We start from the raw sequence: 23,405 nt of genomic DNA on the forward strand, positions 1-23,405 counted from the left end.
CGGGAAGAGAGACTGCAGCCTTGGCCGCTATATCGGCCGCCTCATTCCCACAGATACCAGCGTGTCCCAGGAGCCAGAGGAACGCCACCGAGACGTCCCCCAGGTGGAGCAAGCGCAGACAGTCCTGAATCCGGTTGACCAGAGGGTGCACAGGGTAAAGAGCTTGGAGACTCAGAGAGCTAAGAGAATATGAGCAGATTACGTACTGTATCCGCTGATGGCGGCGGATGTAGTGGACAGCCGGAAGAACAGCGTAAAGCTCCGCAGTATAAACCGAACACTGGTCGGGAAGCCGAAAGTGATTTGGGGTGTCGCCAACAATATAGGCACTCCCTACACCTAACGATGTTTTCGAGCCGTCGGTGTAAATAAATGTGGCGTAGCGCATTTGTGCACATAGAGCAGCAAATGCCCGACGGTAAACAAGTGTAGGGGTACCATCCTTGGGAAATTGACAAAGGTCACGGAGCAAGTAGATCCAGGGACAGAGCCAAGGCGGTGCTGTACCCCAAGTTGTCAAGAAGGTTTTAGGAAAGCGGAAGGAAAGAGAATGGAGCAGTTGACGGAAGCTGACTCCCGGGGTTAGTAGGGAGGAGGAGCGGCCTGCATACCCTACATCAAAGGAGGCATCGAAAAAAAGGTCATGGGCTGGATTAGCAGGCATGGAAGACAGATGGCTAGCATAATGACTCAGAAGGACTGCCCACCGATTGGACAGCGGAGGTTCAGCAGTCTCAGCATAAAGGCTTTCACACAGGGCTGGTGTAAAAAGCTCCACACACTAAACGTAAACCACGGTGGTGGATAGAGTCGAGACGCCGAAGAATAGACGGCCGAGCAGAGGAGTAGACTATGCTTCCATAATCCAATTTCGAGCACACTAAGGCGCGATAGAGGCGGAGTAGGACCACTCGGTCCGCTCCCCAGGAGGTACCATTCAGGACACGGAGGGTGTTGAGGGATCGCAGACAGCGAGCCAGAAAGATAGTAAACATGGGAGGACCAGCACAGTTTTCTGTCAAACAGAAGACCCAAGAATTTAGCGACGTCGGAAAACGGAAGGTTGACAGGACCTAGATGTAAGGAGGTAGGAAGAAACTTCTTTCGTCGCCAAAAATTAACACAAACGGTCTTACTGGGTGAGAAACGGGAGCCGGTTTCGATGCTCCACGAGTGGAGGCGATCGAGACATCCTTGAAGACGTCTTTCAAGAAGGCTGGTCCGTTGAGAGCTGTAGTAGATCGCAAAATCGTCCACAAAGAGGGAGCCCGAGACATCAGGAAGGAGACAATCCATAATTGGATTTATGGCGATGGCAAAAAGTACAACACTCAGTACGGAGCCCTGGGGTACCCCGTTTTCTTGGGAGAAAGTACGGGAGAGAGTAGTGTTCACCCGCACCCTAAACGTGCGCTCTGCCATAAATTCGCGAAGAAAAAGGGGCAGCCGGCCTCGAAAGCCCCAAGAGAACAGTGTGCGGAGGATGCCTGTCCTCCAACAGGTATCGTATGCTCTCTCCAGATCAAAAAATATTGCTACCGTTCGGCGTTTCCGGAGAAAATTGTTCATGATATAAGTGGAGAGAGCAACAAGATGGTCAACTGCAGAACGATGCTTTCGGAATCCGCATTGGGCAGGTGTTAAAGGACTGCGGGATTCCAGCCACCAAGCTAAACGGTAATTTACCATACGCTCTAAAACCTTACAGATACTACTGGTGAGAGAAATGGGGCGATAGCTAGAGGGGAGATGTTTGTCCTCTCCAGGTTTCGGAACGGGAACGACGATAGCTTCCCGCCATTGTCTGGGAAAAGTACTGTCGGTCCAAATTCGATTATAAAGGCGAAGGAGGAAACCCAGACTATGGGTGGATAAATGCAGCAACATTTGGACATGGATACCATCCGGTCCTGGGGCGGAGGAGCGAGAAGAAGAGAGGGCATGTTGGAGAGTTCCCGCATGGAGAAAACAGTATTGTAGCTTTCGTGATTTTGAGAGGAGAAAGCAAGATGCCGCACTTCCGCTGCACGTTTCTTCGGGAGAAATGCTGGCGGGTAATTGGAAGAGCCCGAAATCTCTGCAAAGTGCTGACCCAATGAATTAGAAATTGCGACGGGTTCCACTAAGGTATCATGCGCGACAGTGAGCCCAGAGACTGGGGAGAAACTAGGCGCGCCTGAGAACCGTCGAAGCCGACTCCAAACTTCCGAGGACGGAGTGAAGGTGTTAAATGAGCTAATAAAGAATTTCCAGCTTGCCTTCTTGCTATCGCGGATGACGCGAAGGCATCGCGCACGGAGCTGCTTATAGCGGATACAGTTAGCCAAAGTCGGATGGTGACGGAAAATGTGAAGAGTACGTTGCCGCTCACGAATTGCGTCGCGGCATGCCTCGTTCCACCAAGGAACTGGGTGGCGCCGGGGCAGTTCGGAGGTGCGTGGTATTGAACATTCCGCAGCTGTAAGAATAACATCGGTAATATGTGTGACCTCATCGACGACGCTGGGAAAGCGACGGTCATCTAATGTCGCTAGAGAAGAAAGAAGTGTCCAATCGGCTTGGGCAAACTTCCAGCGTCACGGGCGCATATATGGCAGTTGAGGCTGCAGTCTTAGGACACATGGAAAGTGGTCACTCGAGTGTGTATCATCAAGGGCGAACCATTCGAAGCGCCGAGCTAGCGGAACAGTACCGATGGCAAGATCCAAATTAGATAAATTTGTCTTTGAGGCAGACAAAAATGTGGGGACCCCAGTGTTGAGGCAAACTAGATCCGCTTGGTGGAAGACGTCTAGCAATAGGGAGCCACGTGGACAAGGATGTGGAGATCCGCAAAGCGGGTTTTGGGCACTGAAGTCTCCAACCAGCAAATAGGGGGGTGGAAGGTGACCAAGAAGATGAAGGAGATCAGCTCGTGCCATTGGTGTGGACGATGGAATGTATACAGTACAAAGAGAGAACGTGTATCCAGAAAGAGAAAGATGGACGGCGACAGCTTGGAAGGAACTGTTTAAGGGGATTGGGTGATAATGGAGAGTATCATGGAGAAGAATCATGAGTCCATGTGCTGGTGTGCCTTCAACAGAGGGGAGGTCATATCAGACGGACTGAAAATGAGGGAGAACAAAGCGGTCATGGGGACGCAGCTTTGTTTCCTGAAGACAGAAGATGACCAGCGAGTAGGATCGTAAGAGGATCGACAATTCATCCCGATTGGATCGAATGCCGCGGATATTCCAGTGGATAATGGACATAGGGTGAACAGAAAATGGAAGAACGTGACCAAGATCGCTGTCAACTCAACGACTGCTCAGAGCTTGCGACCGACAGCATGGAATGGCATTCAGCCGAAGGCAGAAGATCCAGATCCATAGGTTGGTCAGGAGCAGCTCCTGCCACCAGCGATCGGCCGGTTGACCAGCCACCAGCAGTGCGCATCAGCGACACAGAAGATGGCCGAGGGCGATTTCCGCCAGGTGGTGCTGTAGATGGGACACGCCTCGGCGGAGAAGGAGAGGAACTGGGTTTCTTTGTAGCCTTCTTGGAAGTATGATGTTTAGATGAAGGAGGAACCGATGGTTGTGAAGTTGCGGTACGTAAAAGCTCTTCACGAGTATGCTATTTTTTCGAAGACTTCGTGTCTGACTTTTGGGCTCGAGATTTAGCAGAACCCGACGAAGGGTGAGCCATTGAGTGGGCAGGCGAAAGCGGGGAGGTTGAACGGGCGATCTTTGCGCTGGCCTATCTGACGACCGTGGCACTAAAGGTGACGTCGCAAGTCTGCGTGGCCGCCTCATTTGTTGGCCGAGGAGAAGCAAGGACAGTGCAGTATTTTCCTTTCTGAGGCACGGTGGGCTGTCGACTGGCGAATAATTTTCGAGCAGCAAAGGTCGACACCTTTTCCTTTACTCTGATTTCCTGGATGAGCTTTTCGTCCTTAAAAACGGGACAATCTCGAGAGGAAGCAGCGTGGTCACCCATACAGTTGATGCAGCGAGGGGATGGGGGTGGGCAAGCACCCTGATGGGCATCCTTGCCACACGTAACACATTTGGCCGGATTGGAACCGGACTGGCTGGTGTGATTGAACCGCTGACACCGATAGCAACCCGTAGGGTTTGGGACGTAAGGGCGAACGGAAATTATCTCATAGCCTGCTTTGATTTTCGATGGGAGTTGAACTTTGTCAAATGTCTAGAAGACAGTGCGGGTTGGAATGATGTTTGTGTCAACCCTCTTCATAACCCCACGAACAGCCGTTACGCCCTGTTCAGACAGGTAGTGCTGAATTTCTTCATCAGACAAGCCATCGAGGGAGCGTGTATAAACGACTCCACGCAAGGAATTTAAAGTACGGTGCGGTTCCACCCGGACAGGGAAGGTATGTAGTAGTGAGGTACGCAGCAATTTTTGTGCCTGGAGGGCACTGACTGTTTCTAACAACAGGGTGCCATTCCGTAATCTGGAACAAGACTTTACAGGACCTGCAATTGCGTCGACACCTTTCTGAATAATGAAAGGGTTCACCGTGGAAGAGTCGTGACCTTCGTCAGACCGAGAAACAACAAGGAACTGTGGCAACGATGGAAGAACTGACTGTGGCTGAGACTCAGTGAACTTACGTTTGTGACAGGCATAGTGGAAGGTGAGGAAACCATTGCGGAAGAATCCCCCATGATTACTGGCCTCTCCGATGGCGCGCTCCTCCCTTGTGAGGGCCCTCCCTGAGGGCACTCCCGCCTTAGGTGATTGTTCACACCTCAGGTCACACCTCCCGACAAACGGACGGAGGGACCAATCGGCACTTTCAGAAGGTATCAGCTCGGGTAATCACTCCTCGCTGGGCCTGGCCGTTACCAGGGGGTACGTACGTGTCCTACCTGTGTACCTGGGGCGGGGAATTACGCGTAACCCCGTCACCGGCTACGCATGGAAGTGCGTGGGTCGGCCTTCAGACACGCACAGGGAGGAAGAAAGAGAAAGGGAAACGAAAAGAGGGTGTCTCAAACGCCGCAGCGGAGAAAAGGGTGAAGAGAAGAGGTGAGGAAAAGAGAAGGACAAAGGAAGGATGAAGACATACAAGCGAGGAAGGCGAAGAATGCGGTACATTGACAAGCGTCCGTCTCCAGACGTAGGCACAAACCATACTCCCAGAGGGGGAGAAAGGGAAGGGAAGGAAAGAGCCAGAGGTGAGGGGAGGGGGGGCCAAGACAGGGGATGGGGAAGGATGCGGAAAGGGAAGGTATGCAGCCCGGAAAGGAAGGAAGGCCACATTAGCTCGGGGCCCCGTGCTCGCTACGCACGTATCCACAAAAGAGCTGTGGATCCCCGGGGGGGGGGGGGGGGGGGGGGGGGACAAACGATCTTGTCAACATCATGGGATGGAGGCTGTCATACTTCTTCCTGGCCTCAGAATAAGAGATGATCCAAAATTTTTAATTCTTGAGTCTTCTTCTCCATCTGATACACGGGGCAGTCTAAAGATCTAGGCGAGTGAATGCCAGGACAATTAACGCACCGAGGTGGTGGGGTGCTTGTATGTTCCTCACGAAGAGGACGTCCACAATCGCCAAAAAGGGGTCCAGCCTCACACCGTGACGACATGTGCCCAAAGCGCAAACACCGAAAGCAGCACATAGGTCGCACGTCGCACCGGTAGCACATCACCTTTACCTTCTCCGGGAGAAGGTCCCCTCGAAGGCGAGGATAAAGGCCCCAGTGTCGATGTGACGGTCTTTGGGGCTGCGCTGGACTCGCCGGACGAAATGCACGCCTCGGCGCTCCAGGTTTGCCCTGAGCTCCTCAACAGATTGCAGCAGGAGGTCCCGTTGAAAAATAACCCCATGCATCCTATTCAGTGCCAGATGCAGGACAATGGACATTGGGATGTCCCCTAGTCTGTCGCACGCCTGGAGCACTGCCGGCTGTGTGGTGGAGGTGGTCTTTATAAGAACGGACCCCGAACGCATTTTACTGAGAGCCTCGATTTCCCCGAAGACGTCCTCGATGTGCTGGACAAAGAACATGGGCTTGGAGGTGACGAACGTCCCCCCATCTGTCCGAGAACAGACCAAATAGCGGGGGAAGTACTTCGCCCCAAGCCGGCGGGCCTGTCCTTCCTCCCAGGAAGTGGCCAAGGGGGAAAGGGCAGGAGAACCAGAACTAGAGACAGTACCTTTCTTTTTAGAAGACTCAGCTGCAGAGTGACCTGATACATCTTGACGTTTCATCTGCGAAACGTCTGCCCGATGCCATCCACTCCGACCAGGGGCTCTTCCCAAGGGCGCCACCCAGACACAGCAAGGACCACCTGGCAGGATGACCGTTGCCGGGAGTCCTGATGCCCAAAGGAGACGGGCATCTACTCCTTGGCTGACGTGGGGAGGGTGCAGCTCAGGTATCGGCAGTACGATCCCTGTGTTGTCAGGGGGGCTACAACCTAGAGGGTACATGACGACCCCACCACAACGGGCTGGCTACCATGCTGGATTTTGGGTGCCATGGAAAGTCCATGATCGTAAGTGCAGATTTTATTTTTGTGGTTTTATGGCGCACAACTTCAACTGTCATTAGCGCCCAGACGATGTTAGGAATGCACCACGAGTCACAAGTTTAAAACAGCAACGAAACGGAAAACACGATAAAAGACAGACTGAGTCATAGGATTAAAAAAAAGAAAATAGCATAATCAAACGTCCTTTGAGAGGGTTGTCAAATTATAAAATGCAGAACGCGAACAGCTGCTCGTCGGTCATCTGCTAAAATGGCTTCTACAGTACATGGCAGGCCAAGATCAAGACGCAGGGTGTTAAAATCCGGACAGGACGTTAAAATGTGGCGGACCGTCAGCAATTGCCCACATGGGCAGAACGGCGCTGGCACAGCCATCGGCAGATGGCGATGGGTGAACCGGCAGTGTCCAATTCGTAACCGGGCCAAAACTACCTCCTCCCGCCGAGAAGGGCGTGAGGAGGACGTCCAAGCCACAGGAAGAGGTTTCAAGGCCCGAAGCTGCTTGTCTGTAAGTGCAGCCCTATCGGCATGCCACAGCGATAAAATGCGCCGACAAATGACCCTGCTACAATCTGACAAAGGGACACAACAAGAAGCTGTCCGAGGCTGGAGGACCACAGCCTTGGCCGCGGCATCGGCAGCTTCGTTCCCAGGGATACCGACATGGCCAGGAACCCACAAAGCTAACCGGAGAACCGACGTCCACCAGCTGCTGAAGAAAGCGTTGGATGCGGTGCACGAAAGGGTGCACCGGGTAGGGATCACTGAGGCTCTGGATAGCGCTCAGGGAATCGGAGCAGATGACATAAGCAGAATGGCGTTGGCGGCAGATGTAAAGAACAGCCTGGTAGAGGGCAAAGAGCTCAGCTTTGAATACCGAACAATGGCCATGGAGCCAGTATTTGAAACTTTGTGCCCCGACAATAAAAGAACACCCGACCCCGTCATTGGTCTTAGAGTCATCTGTATAAATGAAGGTCATATTAATGAACTTCGAATGAAGTCCGACAAAACGGGATTGGTAGACTGAACCGAGGGTAACCTCCTTCGGGAGCGAGCAGTGGTCAAGGTGGATGCGAACCTGAGCCTGGAGCCAAGGTGGCGTGTGGCTCTCGCCCACTCGAAAGGTTGCAGGGAGTGAAAAATTAAGGTGTTGAAGGAGGCGACGAAAGCGAACTCCAGGGGGTAGCAGGGCAGAGACAAACAACCCGTATTGACTGTCGAGAAAGTCATTAAAAAAGGAACGAAAAGACGGGTGGTCGGGCATTGCCAGTAGCCGACAGGCATAGCGACAAAGCAGTATATCGCCCCGGTAGGTGAGTGGCAACTCACCAGCGTCAGCATGAAGACTCTCGACGGGACTAGTATAAAACGCTCCGATCGCAAGTCGTAAACCCCGATGTTGTATGGAGTTGAGGCGGCGTAAGATGGATGGCCGTGCAGAGGAGTATACGAAGCTCCAATAATCCAGCTTGGAGCGGACGATCGACCGATATAGGCGAAGTATGACGGTTCGATCCGCTCCCCACGACATACCACTGAGAACACGGAGGACATTTAGAGAACGGGTACAACGGGCAGCCAAATATGACGCATGTGGAGACCAAATAAGTTTCCTGTCAAATGTAAGACCTAAAAATTTTGTTGTCTCCACGAATGGGAGAGCAATGGGACCGAGTTGTAAGGACGGTGGGAGAAACTCGTTGTAGCGCCAGAAGTTAATACAGACCGTCTTCTCGGCAGAAAAACGGAAGCCATTGGCGACACTCCAGGAGTAAAGACGGTCAAGTGAACGCTGAAGACAGCGCTCCAGGAAACACGTACGCTGCGCGCTGCAACAGATGGTAAAATCGTCCACGAAAAGGGAGCCTGATACATCAGCTGGGAGGCAATCCATTATTGATTGATCGCTATGGCGGAGAGAGCGACGCTCAAAACTGAGCCCTGTGGCACCCCATTCTCCTGGCGAAAGGTGTGACAGGACAGAACCCACACGTACCCTGAACTGTCGATCCATTAAAAAGGAACGAATAAAAAGAGGGAGGCGACCGCGAAGGCCGCATGTATGCATGGTGCGGGGAATGCCCGCCCTCCAACCGGTGTCGTAAGCCTTCTCCAAATCAAAGAACACAGCCGCGGTTGGGCGCTTCCGCAAGAAGTTATTCATAATGAAGGTCGACAAGGTAACCAGATGGTCAACAGCAGAGCGGCACCTACGAAATCCACATTGTACATTGGTAAGTAGGCGTCGAGACTCGAGCAGCCAAACCAAACGGGAGTTAACCGTTCGCTCCATCACTTTACAGACACAGCTGGTAAGCGAGATGGGTCGATAACTGGAAGGCAAGTGCTTGTCCTTCCCTGGCTTAGGAATCGGGACAACAATAGACTCGCGCCAGTATGTGGGAACATGTCCCTCACTCCAGATACGATTGTAAGCACGAAGAAGAAAACCTTTACCCGCAGGAGAAAGGTTCTTCTGCATCAGAATATGAATAGAATCAGGCCCTGGACCTGAGGACCGTGATCGGCCAAGTGCGTTTTCGAGTTCCCGAATGGTGAATGGGGCATTATAACTTTCACGATTCGAGGAGCGGAAGTTAGGTGGCCTAGCCGCCTCTGCCTGTTTGCGGGGCAGGAAGGCAGGGTGGTAATGAGCGGAGCTCGAAACCTCTGCGAAAAAGCTGCCGAAGGCTTTGGAGATATCCTTCGGGGCCACAAGGACGTCATTCGCGACCGTCAAGCCAGAAACTGGTGAGTGGTCCTTAGTGCCAGATAGCTGGCACAGGCTACCCCAGACAACAGAAGGAGTAAAACTGTTGAAAGTGCTTGTGAAAGCAGCCCAGCTGGATTTCTTGCTTTCTTTAATAATACGACGACACTGTGCACGTAATCGTTTATAAGTGATACAATTCGCCACTGTAGGGTGACGTTTAAAGGTGCGTAAAGCACGTCGACGAGCATGTAAAGCGTCTCTACATGCTGCGGTTCACCAGGGGACCGGTACGCGACGTGGAGAAGAAGTAGGGTGAGGGATGGAATATTCAGCCGCAGTGAGAATGACTTCCGTGAGGTGTGCGACCTGACGATCGCAGCTTGTGAAGGTTTGATCCTGAAAGGTCACCCTGGAAGAGAAGAGCCCCCAGTCTGCTTTGGAGATGTTCCAAGTAGATGAGCACAGGGAGGGGGTATGCTGCAGGAGATGGATAACACACGGGAAAAGGTCGCTCGAATATGTATCAGAAAGTGCATACCACTCAAACCAGCGTGCAAGTTGGGTAGTACATATAGAGAGGTCTAAATGGGAATAGGTGTGACTTGTATCCGAAACAAAAGTAGGGGCGCCAGTACTGAGGCAGACAAGATTCAGCTGGTTGAAAAGGTCTGCTAACAGGGAGCCCCTCGGGCAGGCTGCTGGAGAGCCCCAAAGGGGATGGTGGGCATTGAAGTCTCCAGTTAACAAAAATGGGGCAGGTAGCTGAGCAATAAGCTGCATCATGTCTGCCCTGGTAATGGCAGAAGACGATGGAGTGTAGATAGTACAAACGGAAAATGTAAAATTGGGGAGAGTAATGCGGATGGCAACTGCCTGCAGGCCGGTGTGCAATGTGATGGGATCATAGTAAATATCATCCCAGACTAGCAATATAACCCCTCCATGAGCCGGAATACCTACCACAGGGGGTAGGTCAAAACGCACAGAGGTGTAGTGTGCCAAGGCAATTGGGTCGCATGGGCGCAGCTTCATTTCCTGGAGGGCTACGACGAGCGGACGGTGCAAGCGGAGCAGCAACTTCAAGTCCTCTCGATTGGAGCGAATGCTGCGAATATTCCAGTGAATAAGTGGCATCGTAAGAAGAAAAGGAAGATGAAAGAAGGGGTCACCTCGAAGGCCGCTGAGGGTCTGGCTTCGAGCGAGCACTGCCCCCGCTATCAGTAGGCGGACAGTCATCGTCCATTGGGTCTATAGGGTCATCGGCCATCTTGGTAAGATGGCCGGGAGGGGGAGCTTCCTCCGCCGGTGAACGGCCAGATGTTCGGTTACCAGCGGTGCGGCCAGGCGAAACGGATGACGGCCTGGGGCGGCAACCGCTGGGTGGCGCAGGAGAAGAAATGCGCCGTGGCGGAGAAGGAGAACTCTGCGTCCTATGAGCCATCTTTGAAGGTCGCTTGGTGGAAGTACTGGTCGATGGCTGGGAGGTCGAGGTACGTAGGAAGTCTGCACGGGACGGTTCCTTCTTGAAGGCCCATGCATCTGACTTCTGGGTCTTCGTCTTAGCAGAAGATGATGAAGGGGCTTGTGTCTGTGGGGTGATTGGAGGAAGAGGAGACGACGACCGCGCGATCTTAGCACTGGCCGAACGGACGACCGTGGTGCTGAAGGTCAGATCGCATGTCTGGGTTGCCACCTCCCTGTTAGTCCGAGGAGAGGCGAGGACAGTTCTGTATTTCCCCGCTGGGAGCAGCGTGGGCTTCCTACTACCCAATAGCTTGCGAGCAGCCGAGGTGGACACTTTCTCTTTGACCCGAATTTCTTGGATACAGCGTTCTTCCTTATAGACAGGACAGTCGCGGGAGGATGCGGCATGGTCACCCTGACAGTTCACACAACGAGGAGACGGAGGTGGACAGTCACCCTCATGGGCATCCCTGCCACAAGTGACACATTTAGCCGCATTGGAACAAGATTGTCGAGTGTGATTGAAACGCTGACACTGGTAGCAGCGCGTAGGTGTCGGGATACGGGCGAACAGAAATAACCTCGTAGCCCGCCTTGATGCGCGATGGCAGCTTAACACTATCAAAGGTCAAGAAAAGTGTCTGGGTCGGTACAAGGTCATTGTTGACATTTTTCATGACCCTATGGACAGCCGTCACGCCCTGCTCAGCGAGGAAAGATTGAATCTCCTCGTCAGTCAATCCGTCGAGGGATCTAGTATAGACCACACCACGAGACGAATCCAAAGTTCGGTGATGCTCCACCCGGACAGGAAACGTGTACAGGAGTGTGGCCCGAAGCAGTTTTTGTGCCTGAAAAGCGCTCTCAGTTTCTAGTAATAAGGTACCATTACGCAACCTGGTAAAAGATTTGACAGATTCGGCTATGATATCTACGCCCTTCTGGATAACGAAAGGGTTGATGGAAGAAAAATCCTTTCCGTCCTCAGATCGAGAAACGACGAGGAACTGTGGGGCAGGTGGTAGTACTTTTGTCACTGGTGGCTGGTCAAGTTTCCGTTTTTGGGCAGAAGTCGAGAGAGATGTAGTGAAATCCATTGCAGAGGAATCCCCCACGATTGCCAGCGTCTCCGATGGCGCGCTTCTTCCTTGTGGGGACACTCTCAGAGGGCACTCCCGCCTTAGGTGAATGTTTACACCTCAGGTCACACCTCCCGAGAAACAGACGGAGGGACCAATTGGAATAGTCAGAAGGTATCAGCTCAGGCAATCACCACTCCCTGGGCCTGGCTTTTACCAGGGGGAACGTGCGTGCCTTACATGTCTACCCAGGGCGGGGAATTACGCATTACCCTGTCACCGGCTACGCGTGTGAATGCATGGGTCGGATTTCAGGCACGCACAGGGAGGGAGGCAGGAAGAAGAGGAGAAAGAAGAGAGAGAGGGAGAGAGAGGACAGACTGTCTCAAACGCCGAGGCAACGGGGAGGGGGAGGAGAAGGCAACGGGGAGGAGAAGGCAACGGGGAGGAGAAGGCAACGGGGAGGAGAAGGCAACGGGGAGGAGAAGGCTTGGTTGGTTGGTTGGTTGGTTGTTTGAGGTTAAAGGGACCAAACAGCAAGGTCATCAGTCCCTTGTTGCAAATAGACTCCATTCTGCTAACGGGACATCTCAGTATAGTCAGAAAAATAAAACAGAAAAAGGGGAAACGTAAAAGGGCAGTCACGTTGTCATTAGTAAAAACAAATGAAGGAAGTTGGCAAGAGAACGGACCCAACACTATGCTGAAGCAGCATAGGCAAGACCACCTGTGTCTTAAAAGGTACAACTGCTATAATGCAGAAAGTACGGATGGGAATAGAAAAACTAACCAAGCCTTAAAAAGAAGGGGTAAAAACAGAGTAAAAGGGAAAGAAAAGAGGATTCCGGTCAGGGAGGTGAATCGGGAATCTCTGAACACTGCCTACAGTGGGAGACACCCAAACACTCACCGCCCCGCCCCAACACCAGAGGGAGATTAAAAACTTTAAAACTGAGAATAAAAACCACTCTCCCGGAGTAAACCTAGAACCAGAGAGACCATCCGGGAATCGTCAGCCAACATCAAAGGTAAAGTGTGGGGGAGTCTGTACTTAGCACGCAGAGCCAAAAGAAGGGGGCATTCAACCAAAATGTGGGCCACTGACTGGAAGGCTCCACAACCACATAGTGGGGGTGGCTCATCACGCAAAAGGAAACCATGGGTCAGCCTGGTATGGCCAATGCGGAGACGACACAGTGTGGTCGAGTCCTTGCAGGAGAGGCTAAAGGAAGAACGCCATGGGCCTGGATTCACCTTAATGGCACGAAGTTTATTAGACAGTGGAGTAGCCTCCCAAGAATTGGCCCATGACTGTGCAAAGTGGGATTTGATGTGAAGCCGTAAATCCGCTGCAGGAGGGGTTACAGAAAACGGGGGGTAAGTAACTGCTCCCCCAGCCAAACGATCAGCGAGCTCATTACCCGGGATACCCACATGGCCCGGGACCCATAGGAAATCAATGGAACAAGCAACACGGTGAAGATCAGCGAGATGGTCATGGATGGCAGAGACCAAGGGATGGCGCGAAAAACACCGGTCAATAGCAACAAGGCCACTCAACGAGTCCGTACATAACAAAACGCGGTTGTGTTGGGAGTGTTTAATAAAGGTAAGGGCCCGGGAAATTGCCATCAATTCCGCAGTAAACACCCCATATGAGGGTGGCAGTAGATGATTTTCCGTTCCAACAAAGGACGTGAAGGCATACCCAACATGATCAGCAGATTTAGAGCCATCAGTGTAAAAAACAACAGCATCCCGAAACTCCCATAAAATTTGGCGGAAAAAGGAACGGAACACCACTGGGGGGATGGAATCTTTCGGACCGCGGCGGAGATCCATCCGAATGCGAGGCCGAGGAACTAACCAAGGAGGGGTGGAGGGGAGGGAGCGAGGAAGACAGGACAAAGAAGGAAGCCGAAAATCACGGGTAAGAGACGCAAGGCGCAGCCCAACCGATAAACCCGCCCGAGGGCGGGAGTCAGGCGGGCGACGTCCATGGTCTGGGAATAGGATAGAATAGGAAGGATGAGCGGGAGAAGAACGGATAGTAAGGGCATAAGACACCAGAAGCTGGGACCGCCGAACAGAAAGGGGGGGGATCCCAGCTTCAACCAAGAGACTATCAACAGGGCTCGTAGGGAATGCACCGGTGGCCAAACGGATACCACGATGGTGGACTGGATCCAGCACGTGCAGCGTGGAAGGAGCAGCTGAACCATAAACTTGACAACCATAGTCCAAACGTGACAGAACTAGAGCACGATAAAGACGGAGGAGGAGGGAACAGTCCGCACCCCAAGAGGAGTGGGCAAGGAAGCGAAGGACATTGAGTTTTCGGAAACATCCTACCTTCAGGAGTCTGATATGGGGCAGCCAAGTGAGCTTGTTGTCGAAAAGAAGACCTAGGAAACGAAACTGTGGAACCACAGGCAATCTTTGTGCAGCGAGATAGAGCTCTGGATCAGGGTGGACCGTAGTACGGCGACAGAAGTGGACCACCCGCGATTTTAAAGGAGAGAATTGAAACCCGTGTGAGAGGGTCCATGCAGAGGCACGCCGTATAGCCACCTGGAGCTGCCGTTCTGCAGATGGCATCGAGGAGGAACTAACCCAAATGCAGAAATCATCCACATACAGGGCAGGGGCGACCAAGGGACCGACAGAGGCCACAAGTCCATCGATAGCAATGAGGAAAAGAAGGACACTCAAGACAGAACCCTGTGGGATGCCCGTCTCCTGGGTCCGTGGAGAACTAAAAGCAGTACCAACTCGAACTCTGAATGACCGATGGATCAGGAACTGGCGGATAAAAATCGGGAGTGGGCCCCGAAGACCCCACTGATGAAGGGTTAGTAAGATGTGATGGCGCCAGGCCGTGTCATAGGCCTTGCGAAGGTCAAAAAACACTGCAACCAAATGGCGGCGCTGGGAAAAAGCCTGCCGAACTGCGGATTCCAAGCGAAGCGAATGATCGATTGGAGATCGTCCCTCTCGAAAGCCACACTGGTAAGGGGACAATAGATCCCGAGATTCGAGGACCCAAGTGAGCCGACGGGCTACCAGCCGTTCAAGTAACTTACAACCAACATTGGTCAAACTAATTGGCCGATAGCTGTCAACAGATAGGGGGTTCTGACCAGGCTTAAGGACAGGAACCACAATGCTATCCCTCCACTGAGAAGGGAAGTCACCCTGGAGCCAGATACGGTTAAACACCCGAAGAAGATGGTGCCGTTGTGGAGCACTGAGATGTTGAAGCAGCTGGTTATGAATGGAATCTGGGCCAGGGGCCGTATCATGAGAAGATAGAGCAGAAAGAAATTCCCATTCAGTGAAAGGTTCGTTGTAAGATTCTGACTCACAAGTGGTGAAACATAAGGTGACAGCTTCAGCCTGCTGTTTTTGATGAAGGAAAGCAGCTGGATAGGAGGCCGACGCTGATGCCACTGCAAAATGGGTCGCAAGATGTTCTGCGAGAACTAATGGGTCCGTACAAATGCCATCTGGGAGGTGAAGGCCTGGGAGGGTGGACTGCCGATGGCAACCTTGGAGAGAGCGAAGTGTAGCCCATACCCGTGACAGAGGGACAGTGGAACCAAGGGAAGAAACGAATCGTTCCCAACATATCCGTTTGCTCTGTTTAATTAAATAACGGGCTTTAGCGCGAAGGCGCTTAAAGGTAGAAAGGCTGGCTACAGATGGGTGCCTCTTAAAGTGTTGCAAAGCTCGACGGCGATCACGGATGGCAATGGCAATGGCCGTACTCCACCACGGGACTTGCCGACGACGAAATTGTCCAGATGAGCGCGGGACAGCAAGGTTAGCAGCGCGAACAATCGCGGCAGACACGTCACGTAGGACGTCATCAATACAACCCAACAAAGAGGGAGAAAACTCGACCTGTGCAGTATATAGAGGCCAATCGGCGCGGTGGAAAGACCAACGAGGTAACCTGTCCATCGGGGAGCGGGAAGGGAGCGTGATAATCAACGGGAAATGGTCACTATCACAAAGGTCGTCGTGTGGCGACCAGTGTAATGAAGGGAGGAGAGAGGGAGAAGAAAGAGAAAGATCAATGGCAGAAAAGGTACCATGACCAGCACTGAAATGAGTAGGGGAGCCATAATTAAGAAGGCATAGGTCGTGGTCTGCAATAAATTGGTCTATAAGAAGACCTCGTCTAGATGGAAAGGCACTGCCCCACAAAGGATGATGAGCATTAAAATCCCCAAGGAGGAGGAAGGGAGGAGGAAGTTGCTGAAGAAGGGTGGTTAAGGCAGCAGGTGTAAGAGTCCTGTCAGGAGGAAGATAAAGATTGCATACTGTGACTGCAGAGTCTAAGTGGACCCTAACAGCAACCGCTTCCAATGTAGTGTGGAGAGGAATCCACGTGCTAGCAATGTCTGTACGAACCCACGTACAAACGCCACCAGAAGCCCGCAAGGGTCCGACCCGATTTCGACAGAAAACACGGAACCCACGGAGGGTCGGTGAGTGAGCATCAGTAAAATGAGATTCCTGGAGAACCACACAAGCTGCTGAGTAGGATGAAAGAAGGGATTTCAATTCCGGAAGGTGACGATAGTAGCCATTACAATTCCACTGGAGAACCACAGAACGATGGTTGAAATGAGGGCTGAACACGCTAAATCCAGTCATACCGCCGGGTCCCCACCCGTCACCGACAAGGAGGGGGCGACATCCATAAACGACAGGTCAGAATCCGGTTGTGAAGCCGGGGAAGGGACCTCTGGTGACACCAGAGGCTCTTTGTCCCGGGACTTATGTTTCTTCTTCTTTTCAGGCTGAGATCGAGGAGGGCTGTGTGGCATAATGGAGCCAGCTGCAGCAAGATCAGGAACAGGAAGAGACCGGGCGACCGGGGGGCCGATAGACCGCGGCTCTCGCGGTCGCCGCGCTGCAGCAGACCTTTGACCTGGAAGGTGCCGGGAAGGGGCATCCCGGGAGAGGCGCCCTTGACCGGCAGACGCCGAAGGAGTGGGACACTTCTCCAGCTGGGGAGGGGGAGCAGCGCCCAGAGGAGAAGGTGTGGGAGCCGCAGGGGAGGGGGGAAGGAGAGGGGTCCGGGATGGGGGTAAGGAAGGGGGAGGAAGGGATGAAGATGTAACCAAGGCGTAACTAGATGTCATGGACACAGGGTGCAATCGTGCGTATTTCTTACGGGCCTCTGTGTAGCTTAAACGATCAAGAGACTTATACTCCTGTATCTTTTTTTCTTTCTTATAGACGGGGCAATCTGCTGAACGAGGAGAATGACTACCACGACAATTTACACATACAGGAGGGGGAACACAGGGACTCCCCTCATGGAGTGGACGTCCACAGTCACCACAGAGAGGGTCCTGGGTACAGCGAGAAGACATGTGGCCAAAACGCAAGCACTTAAAACACCGCATAGGAGGTGGGATGTACGGCTTCACATCACAGCGATAGACCATAATCTTAACTTTCTCAGGAAGGGTATCCCCTTCAAAGGCCAGGATAAAGGCACTAGTATCAATACGATTATCTTTAGGACCCTTCTGAACACGCCGAACAAAGTGAACACCCCGCCGTCCGAGATTGTCCCGAAGTTCCTCATCAGTTTGAAGGATGAGGTCTCTGTGAAAAATCACACCTTGTACCATATTTAGAGACTGGTGAGGGGTAATGGACACGGGAATTGTGCCAAGATGGGTACAGGCACGAAGGGCCGCAGATTGGGCAGCCGAAGCAGTTTTTATCAGTAACGAACCCGACCGCATCTTGCTCAGGGAGTCCACTTCGCCGAACTTGTCTTCAATGTGTTCCACAAAGAATAAAGGTTTGACACTGGTGAAAGTCTCTCCATCAGTCCTGGTGCAAACTAGATATCGGGGGAAAGGTTTTGCCCCTAGACGACGGGCCTGACCCTCCTCCCAGGGGGTAGCCACGGAAGGGAAGGCCGAAGGGGCAAGAGAAGCAGCACTTGAGGAATCAGTACCACGCAGAGAGACGGCCGCAGAAGAGCGGCCAGAGTTTGGGACCCGTATGCGTTTCATCTGCATAGCGTCCGCCCTGATACCACCCACTCCGATCAGGGGCTCTCCTCACGGGCGCCACCCAGCCACAGCAAGGGCCGTCTGGCGCGGCGGCCATTGCCGGGAGTTCCGATGCTCCAGGATGACGAGCACCCCTCCAAGGCATGCATGAGGAGGTCACAGCTCAGGTATCAGAAGTGTGATCCCTGTGTGTTCAGGGGGCTCAACCAAAAGGGTACATAGCGACCCCACCACACGGGCTGGCTACCGTGCTGGCTATGCACCCTAGCATCAGACAACGACGTAAAAGAAAAGGTGGAATGTACTATGAGGGCACACGTCGGAGACACTAGGTAAGGTGCTCTTCCCCAAATGGCTCACACTACGGAAGAGAAATTTTGGAATGGAGGTCAAACCCCAGAGGGGGACCAAGGAACGCCAAAAGATGAATACGCAAAAAAAGCCGGAGTGTAGAACCAACAGAACCAGGAGGATAGCGGGGGCCAACATAAGCAAGGACACCAATAGAGAGAGAGGAGAGGGCGAGGGGAAAGGGGTATGGAGGGGAAAGGAGGGGAAGGGAAAGGAAAGGAAATGAAATGCAGCCCGGGAGAGAAAGAAGGCTGCAATGGCTCGGGGCCCCGTGCTCGCCACGCACGTATCCACGAAAGAGTTGTGGACCCCCTGGGGGGGGAGGAGGAGGCGACGAGGAGAACGAGGCAACGAGGAGAACAGGGCGACGAGGAGAACAGGGCGACGAGGAGAACAAGGCGACGAGGAGAACAAGGCGACGAGGAGAACAAGGCAACGAGGAGAACAAGGCAACGAGGAGAACAAGGCAACGAGGAGAAGAAGGCAACGAGGAGAAGAAGGCAACGAGGAGAAGAAGGCAACGAGGAGAAGAAGGCAACGAGGAGAAGAAGGCAACGAGGAGAAGAAGGCAACGAGGAGAAGGAGGCAACGAGGAGAAGGAGGCAACGAGGAGAAGGAGGCAACGAGGAGAAGGAGGCAACGAGGAGAAGGAGGCAACGAGGAGAAGGAGGCAACGAGGAGAAGGAGGCAACGAGGAGAAGGAGGCAACGAGGAGAAGGAGGCAACGAGGAGAAGGAGGCAACGAGGAGAAGGAGGCAACGAGGAGAAGGAGGCAACGAGGAGAAGGAGGCAACGAGGAGAAGGAGGCAACGAGGAGAAGGAGGCAACGAGGAGAAGGAGGCAACGAGGAGAAGGAGGCAACGAGGAGAAGGAGGCAACGAGGAGAAGGAGGCAACGAGGAGAACAAGGCAACGAGGAGAACAAGGCAACGAGGAGAACAAGGCAACGAGGAGAACAAGGCAACGAGGAGAACAAGGCAACGAGGAGAACAAGGCAACGAGGAGAACAAGGCAACGAGGAGAACAAGGCAACGAGGAGAACAAGGCAACGAGGAGAACAAGGCAACGAGGAGAACAAGGCAACGAGGAGAACAAGGCAACGAGGAGAACAAGGCAACGAGGAGAACAAGGCAACGAGGAGAACAAGGCAACGAGGAGAACAAGGCAACGAGGAGAACAAGGCAACGAGGAGAACAAGGCAACGAGGAGAACAAGGCAACGAGGAGAACAAGGCAACGAGGAGAACAAGGCAACGAGGAGAACAAGGCAACGAGGAGAACAAGGCAACGAGGAGAACAAGGCAACGAGGAGAACAAGGCAACGAGGAGAACAAGGCAACGAGGAGAACAAGGCAACGAGGAGAACAAGGCAACGAGGAGAACAAGGCAACGAGGAGAACAAGGCAACGAGGAGAACAAGGCAACGAGGAGAACAAGGCAACGAGGAGAACAAGGCAACGAGGAGAACAAGGCAACGAGGAGAACAAGGCAACGAGGAGAACAAGGCAACGAGGAGAACAAGGCAACGAGGAGAACAAGGCAACGAGGAGAACAAGGCAACGAGGAGAACAAGGCAACGAGGAGAACAAGGCAACGAGGAGAACAAGGCAACGAGGAGAACAAGGCAACGAGGAGAACAAGGCAACGAGGAGAACAAGGCAACGAGGAGAACAAGGCAACGAGGAGAACAAGGCAACGAGGAGAACAAGGCAACGAGGAGAACAAGGCAACGAGGAGAACAAGGCAACGAGGAGAACAAGGCAACGAGGAGAACAAGGCAACGAGGAGAACAAGGCAACGAGGAGAACAAGGCAACGAGGAGAACAAGGCAACGAGGAGAACAAGGCAACGAGGAGAACAAGGCAACGAGGAGAACAAGGCAACGAGGAGAACAAGGCAACGAGGAGAACAAGGCAACGAGGAGAACAAGGCAACGAGGAGAACAAGGCAACGAGGAGAACAAGGCAACGAGGAGAACAAGGCAACGAGGAGAACAAGGCAACGAGGAGAACAAGGCAACGAGGAGAACAAGGCAACGAGGAGAACAAGGCAACGAGGAGAACAAGGCAACGAGGAGAACAAGGCAACGAGGAGAACAAGGCAACGAGGAGAACAAGGCAACGAGGAGAACAAGGCAACGAGGAGAACAAGGCAACGAGGAGAACAAGGCAACGAGGAGAACAAGGCAACGAGGAGAACAAGGCAACGAGGAGAACAAGGCAACGAGGAGAACAAGGCAACGAGGAGAACAAGGCAACGAGGAGAACAAGGCAACGAGGAGAACAAGGCAACGAGGAGAACAAGGCAACGAGGAGAACAAGGCAACGAGGAGAACAAGGCAACGAGGAGAACAAGGCAACGAGGAGAACAAGGCAACGAGGAGAACAAGGCAACGAGGAGAACAAGGCAACGAGGAGAACAAGGCAACGAGGAGAACAAGGCAACGAGGAGAACAAGGCAACGAGGAGAACAAGGCAACGAGGAGAACAAGGCAACGAGGAGAACAAGGCAACGAGGAGAACAAGGCAACGAGGAGAACAAGGCAACGAGGAGAACAAGGCAACGAGGAGAACAAGGCAACGAGGAGAACAAGGCAACGAGGAGAACAAGGCAACGAGGAGAACAAGGCAACGAGGAGAACAAGGCAACGAGGAGAACAAGGCAACGAGGAGAACAAGGCAACGAGGAGAACAAGGCAACGAGGAGAACAAGGCAACGAGGAGAACAAGGCAACGAGGAGAACAAGGCAACGAGGAGAACAAGGCAACGAGGAGAACAAGGCAACGAGGAGAACAAGGCAACGAGGAGAACAAGGCAACGAGGAGAACAAGGCAACGAGGAGAACAAGGCAACGAGGAGAACAAGGCAACGAGGAGAACAAGGCAACGAGGAGAACAAGGCAACGAGGAGAACAAGGCAACGAGGAGAACAAGGCAACGAGGAGAACAAGGCAACGAGGAGAACAAGGCAACGAGGAGAACAAGGCAACGAGGAGAACAAGGCAACGAGGAGAACAAGGCAACGAGGAGAACAAGGCAACGAGGAGAACAAGGCAACGAGGAGAACAAGGCAACGAGGAGAACAAGGCAACGAGGAGAACAAGGCAACGAGGAGAACAAGGCAACGAGGAGAACAAGGCAACGAGGAGAACAAGGCAACGAGGAGAACAAGGCAACGAGGAGAACAAGGCAACGAGGAGAACAAGGCAACGAGGAGAACAAGGCAACGAGGAGAACAAGGCAACGAGGAGAACAAGGCAACGAGGAGAACAAGGCAACGAGGAGAACAAGGCAACGAGGAGAACAAGGCAACGAGGAGAACAAGGCAACGAGGAGAACAAGGCAACGAGGAGAACAAGGCAACGAGGAGAACAAGGCAACGAGGAGAACAAGGCAACGAGGAGAACAAGGCAACGAGGAGAACAAGGCAACGAGGAGAACAAGGCAACGAGGAGAACAAGGCAACGAGGAGAACAAGGCAACGAGGAGAACAAGGCAACGAGGAGAACAAGGCAACGAGGAGAACAAGGCAACGAGGAGAACAAGGCAACGAGGAGAACAAGGCAACGAGGAGAACAAGGCAACGAGGAGAACAAGGCAACGAGGAGAACAAGGCAACGAGGAGAACAAGGCAACGAGGAGAACAAGGCAACGAGGAGAACAAGGCAACGAGGAGAACAAGGCAACGAGGAGAACAAGGCAACGAGGAGAACAAGGCAACGAGGAGAACAAGGCAACGAGGAGAACAAGGCAACGAGGAGAACAAGGCAACGAGGAGAACAAGGCAACGAGGAGAACAAGGCAACGAGGAGAACAAGGCAACGAGGAGAACAAGGCAACGAGGAGAACAAGGCAACGAGGAGAACAAGGCAACGAGGAGAACAAGGCAACGAGGAGAACAAGGCAACGAGGAGAACAAGGCAACGAGGAGAACAAGGCAACGAGGAGAACAAGGCAACGAGGAGAACAAGGCAACGAGGAGAACAAGGCAACGAGGAGAACAAGGCAACGAGGAGAACAAGGCAACGAGGAGAACAAGGCAACGAGGAGAACAAGGCAACGAGGAGAACAAGGCAACGAGGAGAACAAGGCAACGAGGAGAACAAGGCAACGAGGAGAACAAGGCAACGAGGAGAACAAGGCAACGAGGAGAACAAGGCAACGAGGAGAACAAGGCAACGAGGAGAACAAGGCAACGAGGAGAACAAGGCAACGAGGAGAACAAGGCAACGAGGAGAACAAGGCAACGAGGAGAACAAGGCAACGAGGAGAACAAGGCAACGAGGAGAACAAGGCAACGAGGAGAACAAGGCAACGAGGAGAACAAGGCAACGAGGAGAACAAGGCAACGAGGAGAACAAGGCAACGAGGAGAACAAGGCAACGAGGAGAACAAGGCAACGAGGAGAACAAGGCAACGAGGAGAACAAGGCAACGAGGAGAACAAGGCAACGAGGAGAACAAGGCAACGAGGAGAACAAGGCAACGAGGAGAACAAGGCAACGAGGAGAACAAGGCAACGAGGAGAACAAGGCAACGAGGAGAACAAGGCAACGAGGAGAACAAGGCAACGAGGAGAACAAGGCAACGAGGAGAACAAGGCAACGAGGAGAACAAGGCAACGAGGAGAACAAGGCAACGAGGAGAACAAGGCAACGAGGAGAACAAGGCAACGAGGAGAACAAGGCAACGAGGAGAACAAGGCAACGAGGAGAACAAGGCAACGAGGAGAACAAGGCAACGAGGAGAACAAGGCAACGAGGAGAACAAGGCAACGAGGAGAACAAGGCAACGAGGAGAACAAGGCAACGAGGAGAACAAGGCAACGAGGAGAACAAGGCAACGAGGAGAACAAGGCAACGAGGAGAACAAGGCAACGAGGAGAACAAGGCAACGAGGAGAACAAGGCAACGAGGAGAACAAGGCAACGAGGAGAACAAGGCAACGAGGAGAACAAGGCAACGAGGAGAACAAGGCAACGAGGAGAACAAGGCAACGAGGAGAACAAGGCAACGAGGAGAACAAGGCAACGAGGAGAACAAGGCAACGAGGAGAACAAGGCAACGAGGAGAACAAGGCAACGAGGAGAACAAGGCAACGAGGAGAACAAGGCAACGAGGAGAACAAGGCAACGAGGAGAACAAGGCAACGAGGAGAACAAGGCAACGAGGAGAACAAGGCAACGAGGAGAACAAGGCAACGAGGAGAACAAGGCAACGAGGAGAACAAGGCAACGAGGAGA

At 53.0% G+C, this 23,405-nt stretch overlaps 1 protein-coding gene across 1 annotated transcript in view; it reads left to right on the forward strand.

Moving 5' to 3' along the window:
* The window catches only part of LOC126440396 (trichohyalin-like), a 105,363-nt gene that overhangs the window by 76,955 nt on the left and 5,003 nt on the right, over nucleotides 1-23,405 (forward strand). Inside the window, exon 3 of the mRNA XM_050090669.1 lies at nucleotides 18,495-23,393. Within this exon, the coding sequence (XP_049946626.1) occupies nucleotides 18,495-23,393 (4,899 nt within the window). The remainder of the gene's footprint in view (nucleotides 1-18,494; nucleotides 23,394-23,405) is intronic.

This window comes from Schistocerca serialis, unplaced genomic scaffold (assembly GCF_023864345.2).
Source record: "Schistocerca serialis cubense isolate TAMUIC-IGC-003099 unplaced genomic scaffold, iqSchSeri2.2 HiC_scaffold_1363, whole genome shotgun sequence".
Lineage (NCBI taxonomy): Eukaryota > Metazoa > Arthropoda > Insecta > Orthoptera > Acrididae > Schistocerca > Schistocerca serialis.